At 43.2% G+C, this 6,819-nt stretch overlaps 1 protein-coding gene across 1 annotated transcript in view; it reads right to left on the reverse strand.

The window, feature by feature from the left end:
• The window catches only part of ZC3H7A (zinc finger CCCH-type containing 7A), a 33,800-nt gene that overhangs the window by 20,847 nt on the left and 6,134 nt on the right, over nt 1–6,819 (reverse strand). The window contains 6 exon segments of the mRNA XM_017890680.1: nt 2,672–2,955; nt 3,419–3,452; nt 4,773–4,811; nt 4,908–4,916; nt 4,919–4,990; nt 5,211–5,369. Of these exon segments, the coding sequence (XP_017746169.1) occupies nt 2,672–2,955; nt 3,419–3,452; nt 4,773–4,811; nt 4,908–4,916; nt 4,919–4,990; nt 5,211–5,369 (597 nt within the window).

Genomic DNA, 6,819 nt, shown 5'->3' on the forward strand with positions numbered 1-6,819 from the left:
CTGCAACCTCCACCTTCCCAGTTCAAGCGATTCTCCTGCCTCAGCCTCCTGTGAAGCTGGGATTACAGGTGTGTGCCACCACGCCTGGCTAATTTTTGTATTTTTAGTAGAGACGGGGTTTCGCCATGTTGGCCAGGCTGGTCTCGAACTCCTGACCTCAAGTGATTCACCCACCCTAGGACTCCCAAAGTGCTGGGATTACAGGCATGAGCCATTGCACCTGGCCAGATGTCTAACATTTTAATTCAAATGTTACATTCATGTTTCATCTGCAAAACTTCCCTATGCTTCCCTACCCTTACCTGACTATAGGGCTCATAAGAATTTGCATCATATGAGGCTAGGCATGATGGCTCACACCTGTAATCCCAGCACTTTAGAAGGCCGAGGTGGGTGGATCACGAGGTCAGAAGTTCAAGACCAACCTGGCCAAGATGGTGAAACCCCATCTCTACTAAAAATACACAAAAAATTAGCCAGGCGTGGTAGCGGGCGCCTGTAATCTCAGCTGCTCGGGAGGCTGAGGCAGGTAATTGCTTGAACCTGGGAGGTGGAGGTTGCAGTAAGCCAAGATCGCGCCACCGCACTCCAGCCTGAGCGACAGAGTGAGACTCCATCTCAAAAAAAAAAAAAAAAAAAAAAATTGCATCATTAAAGAGGAACTGTGGGATATATGTGGTGCAGCAGGAGGACAGGTGATCCAGAGACGGGAGCTGGAGAAGCCCATGAAGATTGGGACAACCTCTCTGGAGGTGTGAAGTTACAACTGGACAAGAACATACAACTCTAACTTCCCCAGGCCCCATCAAAGCTGCAACTCACTGACAGCTTCCATGCACCTTATGTTATGGTATCATATGCTATCTACGTGGTTCTTAAAACAGCTCTCTCAGATACATCCTACTGTGATAACCATCATACAGATGAGGGAAATGATGTACTAATGGTGAAGTAACTTGCCCAGTACTGCAGAGCTGGTAAGAATCAAACCCAGCTCTGTCAGCCTTTTGCACACTGACACCATCTATTTCACCAGCCCTGGAAACCAGCTTGGAATTTCTCCCTCTCATCACTATCATCCTACCACTGCTGCTACTAATTTATTATACTTTATAGAAGGGGTCAGAAAAGTCTCTTTTTTATTTTTTTTGAGACAGAGTCTTGCTCTGTCACCCAGGGTGGAGTGCAGTGGTGCAATCTTGGCTCACTGCAACCTCCGCCTCCCGGGCTCAAGTGATTCTCTTGCCTCAACCACCCAAGTAGCTGGGATTACAGATGTGCACCACCATGCCCAGCTAATTTCTGTAATTTTTGATAGAGGTAGACTTTTGCCATGTTGGCCAAGCTGGTCTCAAACTCCTGGTGATCTGCCCACCTCAGCCTCCCAAAGTGCTGTGATTACAGGCGTGCACCACTGCACCCAGCAAAAAAGTCTTTTTATACAGGGATGGATACTAAGTATTTTAGGCTCTGTAGGCCACATGGTCCCTGTTGCAAGGACTCAACTATGCTGTTGCAGTGCAAAAGCAGCCACAGACAGCACATAAAATGAGTAGTCACTGATGTGTTACAGTAAAACTTTACTTATGGACCCTGAAATTAGAATGTCATGTAATTTTATTGATTGACTGAGACAGGGTCTCACTGTGTTGCCCAGGCTAGAGTGCATGGCACAATCAGTGCTCACTGCAGCCTCAACCTCCTGGGCTCAAGTGATCCTCTCCTCTCAGCCTTCCAAGCAGTGGGACCACAGGCACGCACCACCATGCCAGGCTGTTTTTAATTTTTTGTAGAGACGTGGCCTTGCTATGGTTACCCAGGCTAGTTTCAAATAATTTCCACATGCCACAAAATATTATTCTCTTTTTTTGTTCTTCTCTCAACCATTTAAGAATTGTAAAAAATATTCTTAGTTTGCAAGCCACACAAAAACAGGTAATAGGCCAGATTGAGCCTGTAGGCTATAGTTGGCTAAACCCTGCTTTAAAATATGTGGTTGCTAGAGTATTATCTTTAAGAATAAGAAGTCCTGAGGCCAGGCGCGGTGGCTCACACCTGTAATCCCAGCACTTTGGGAGCCTGAGGCAGGTGGATCACGAGGTCAGGATATCAAGACCATTCTGGCTAACATGGTGAAACCCCATCTCTACTAAAAATACAAAAAAATTAGCCGGGCGAGGTAGCGGGCGCCTGTAGTCCCAGCTACTCAGGAAGCTGAGGCAGAAGAATGGTGTGAACCCAGGAGGTGGAGCTTGCAGTGAGGCGAGATCGCACCACTGCACTCCAGCCTGGGCAACAGAGTGAGACTCCGTCTCAAAAAAATAAATAAATAAATAAAAAGAATAAGAAGTCCTTAATCTATATAATTCATTTTTTCTTAAATACTAAATGCCTATTTTTTATCAGAATGTTTTATTTGCCCTTTCTATACTATGTAATCCCAATATGAATTGGAAAAAAATTGGCTAATTACTAGATAGCATTGTTTCTTTTATTTCAAAATGATCAAATTAACCAGTTCCATTAGACAAGAATAAAAGTAACTTTCAAGGTTAAAACAAATCCCAAATTCAGCCTATATGCAATACTGAAAAAGTCTATTAAGTTATATTACAATTTTAAAAAAGTTAACCCTGTCTTCGGAAGAAACTTGAGTAACACTGAAACTTACCATAACAGTTTCATTAGTTTCAGGTGCAGAATCAAGGAGGTCATCTAGTTCATCTCCAAGGACCATATCTCCATCATCTAGAAAAGCTTCCGGCATAGTGAAGGGCATCTTTCCTCCATTTGCCAGCACTGCAGATGGCAGAGTGCTCTCTTCCACTTGCAGTGGCAGAATAGAAGTTAAGGGCATAACAGGAACTGAGGCCAGCTCACTTCCAACTTCATGAGAAAAACTGGGTGCGGGTAAAGAGACAACAGGAACTGCTTCTTGCCTTGGAGTTAATAAATCTGTAACACAGATGGAAATGTACTCAGTCACTTTCATTGTACTTACATAATAATAGCATTAATCCCCAATAATAGAGATATGAAGATGAAAATATGAAGGCAATTATAAAAATAATAAAACTGACAGTATACTAAAGCAATTCCAAATAGATACAGTCACTTGTGAAAACTTATCCTTCTTTCACAAAATGCCTGTACCTCTTTTTGGGCACAGCTGTCAGATAGCAGCAAGGCCACCGGGGGTGTCACTGATTGCTTACTAACATCCAACGCTTATCAGTCACTCACTGGCACATCCAAAGGCATAAAGGGAGCATTAGAAATCATTCTCACTTTAATATTAATACATTAATATGAATATAACCACACAGCAATATTACTTGACAACAATACATCACACACAAAGACATCAGGTACAAAGCTAGCACTCTTCAAATTGTTAAGATGATATGTGAAAACATACCTGGCTCAATATCTTCCACAGAATGGTTCAAAGCCTAGAAATTAAACGAAACAATAGGTCATAATATTTTCAGGACTCTAAGGCATAAAACAATTGGTAAAACTCACCCTAAGCCAGGCACAGTGGCTCACGCCTGGAATCCCAGCACCTGAGGAGGCCCACACAGGCAGATCACGAGGTCAGGAGTTTGAGACCAGCCTGGCCAACATGGTGAAACCCCGTCTCTACTAAAATTACAAAAATTAGCCAGGCGTGGTGGTGGGTGTCTGTAATCCCAGCTACTCAGGAGGCTGAGGCAGGAGAACTGCTTGAACCCGGGAGTTAGAGGCTGCAGTGAGCCGAGATAGCGCCACTGCACTCCAGCCTAGGTGACAGAGCAAGACTCTGTCTCGGAAAAAAAAAAAAAAAAAGAAAAAAGAAAAAGAAAAAAACTCACCCAGGTGTCCACAGAAATTCAACTCCCAATTAAGATCCAAGAAATGAATGGAACACACAAACCTGTATACACGTGGTGTTAGGTGAGGTGCTGCTCTAGCAGTGCTGCCACTTATTTCTTGTGGACCAGCATTTCTCAAAGGCTATTCAGCAGAATACCAGTGACTAATTTGGCCACCATTCACCGCCCAACTCACAATAGCCATTAGCATCCTAATAGCCCCATAGAAGACTTACTTTAAAATTAAAAACAAAAGAGAAACAAAAACAAAAACCCACAGAAACCTTTGTTAATTTTATCACAAATGACGCCCAAAACTAGTATTTGGCCCTGAACCACTCTTATCGCACGGAAACCTAACATCTATTAACATCCTATAAAATGCCCCACTGGAGCTTTCAGGAAATGCTGGTTACAGCTAAAATATATTACTCGAGTTGGAGATGTTCTTTTGTAAAGTGACTGCAAGTGGCCAGAAGAGGTGGCTCACACCTGTAATCCCAGCATCTTGGGAGGCCAAGGCAGGAGGAATACTTGAGCTCAGGAGTTTGAGGCCAGCCTGGGCAACATGGTGAAACCCCATCGCTACAAAAAATACAAAAATTTGCCAGGCATGGTGGTATGTGCCTGTGGTCCCAGCTACTCGGGAAGCTGAGGTGGGAGGATCACTTGAGTCCAAGGAGGTGGATGTTGCAGTGAGCCAAGATCAGGACACTGCACTCCAGCCTAGGCAACAGAGCAAGACTCTGTCTCAAAGAAATAAATAAATAAAGTGACAGGAAGCTATGGCCAATTATGTGTTTGAAGAATTAAAAAGGTTCCCAAAATAAACACACGCCAAAAATACTAAAAGCAGAACTGCTCCCATCCTTCCCTTTAAAAAACAAATTATAATTTTGACAGAAAAAATAACTTTACCTTGGTAGCCCCATCCCCAGGAACTGATTTTAATGAGAGCTGAAATAAAATAAAGACACTAATTTAAAAACAGAACTGACTCCAAGTTATAAAACAAAATGAAAATACCTTATGGACGAGAACTCCAGCTTGTACCTCAGCTCTAGCACATATGCTTTTCTTATTTTAAATCCCAATTTCTGAGCTAGTTCTTGAGTTAGTTTTATTACATGCTCATCCTGAAAAAAATAAGTATATATAATTCACAAAGGGTTATATTTCCTAACTGTCAAGAAGAATAGACAAAACAGTGAAGTTTCCCATCAAGACACCTGCTTCATTAGCAATTATACCCAACTGAAGCAGGTTGATGGATGCCTGGAAAATGTAACTCTTTAAATGCCATTTATTATGATGTAAATGGTTATGATGTAAAGAAAAAAACTATAAATTTCATACCTGAGGCACTGCTAAGGAGCACTTTGCTACAGCATCATAGGCCTTTTTATATCTTCCTAAATCACTTAAAGCCTTAGATTTCCGATACAGAGCTTTGCAGTTACTGGCATTAAAACTGAGGACTATATTGCAGTCCTCCAAAACTTTATCATGGAAACCCTGGTGTGTAAGACCAAAGAATAAAGTCAGCAATCAAACAATTCATTTCTTGCACTGAAGACTTCCTGGAATGAAAACAAATTAATACCCCTTGCTACTACCCTCCCTCTAAACTCCAAGTTAGCAGTATTACTTTTATTTTTTAAATTATTTGATGAAATTTCAAATACACAAAAGTAGAAAGAATATCATGAATACCCATGTACCCACCATTCAGGTCAGACAAACGCTAATATTTGGCCAGAAAGTCCCCAGATCTTCAAGAAATAAAGCTTTCCAGACCTAACTGATGTCCCCAGGTGTCCCTCTTCTATTCTCAACTCTGTAGTGACCATTTTCTGGAGCACATTAAGATGTCAAAGAGAAACGTAACTCCAAACAGCTAACTGACAAGGAATATATTACTAAAAACAAAATAAACAATGAATGCTCTTTAACAAAGAGCTGGGTGACAACATGATATTTGCCCCCCCCTTTTTTTTTTTTTTTTTTTGAGACGGAGTCTCGCTTTGTCACCCAGGCTGGAGTGCAGTGGCGGGATCTCGGCTCACTGCAAGCTCCGCCTCCCGGGCTCCCACCATTCTCCTGCCTCAGCCTCCCGAGTACCTGGGACTACAGGCGCCCACCACCATGCCTGGCTAATTTTTTGTATGTTTAGTAGAGACAGGGTTTCACTGTATCAGCCAGGATGGTCTTTATCTCCTGACCTCGTGATCCACCCACCTCGGCCTCCCAGAGTGCTGGGATTACAGGCGTGAGCCACCGCGCCCAGCTGGATATTTTTCTTAAATTCATGGTTATATTTTACTGAATGTCCACAGTGAAAATTAAAAGCACTTCGGGCTGGGCACAGTGGCTCACGGCTATAGTCTCAGCACTCTGGGAGGCAGAGGTGGGTGGATCACCTGAGGTCAGGAGTTCGACACCGGCCTGGCCAACATGGTGAAACCCCATCTCTACTAAAAATACAAAAATTAGCCAGGCAAGGTGGTGGGCATCTGTAATCCCAGCTACTTGGGAGGCTGAAGCAGGAAAATTACCTGAGCCCAGGAGGTGGAAGATAGAGTAAGCCAAGATTGTGCCACTGTATTCCAGCCTGGGCAACAGAGTGAGACTCCATCTCAAAAATTTTAAAAAGGTGGCTGGGCATGGTGGTTCATGCCTGTAATCCCAACACTTTGGGAGGCTGAGGCGGGCGGATCACCTGAGGTCAGGAGTTCGAGACCAGCCTGACTAACATGGAGAAACCCCGTCTCTACTAAAAATACAAAATTAGCCAGGCGTGGCGGTGCATGCCTGTAATCTCAGCTACTCAGGAGGCTGAGGCAGAAGAATCACTTGAACCCAGGAGGCGGAGGTTACCATGAGCCGAGATTGTGCCACTGCACTCCAGCCTGGGCAACAAGAGTGAAACTATGTCTCAAAAAAAAAAAAAAAGCTTTAAAAGGAA

Source organism: Rhinopithecus bieti, unplaced genomic scaffold, assembly GCF_001698545.2.
Source record: "Rhinopithecus bieti isolate Rb0 unplaced genomic scaffold, ASM169854v2 scaffold_19459, whole genome shotgun sequence".
NCBI classification, from domain to species: Eukaryota; Metazoa; Chordata; class Mammalia; order Primates; family Cercopithecidae; genus Rhinopithecus; species Rhinopithecus bieti.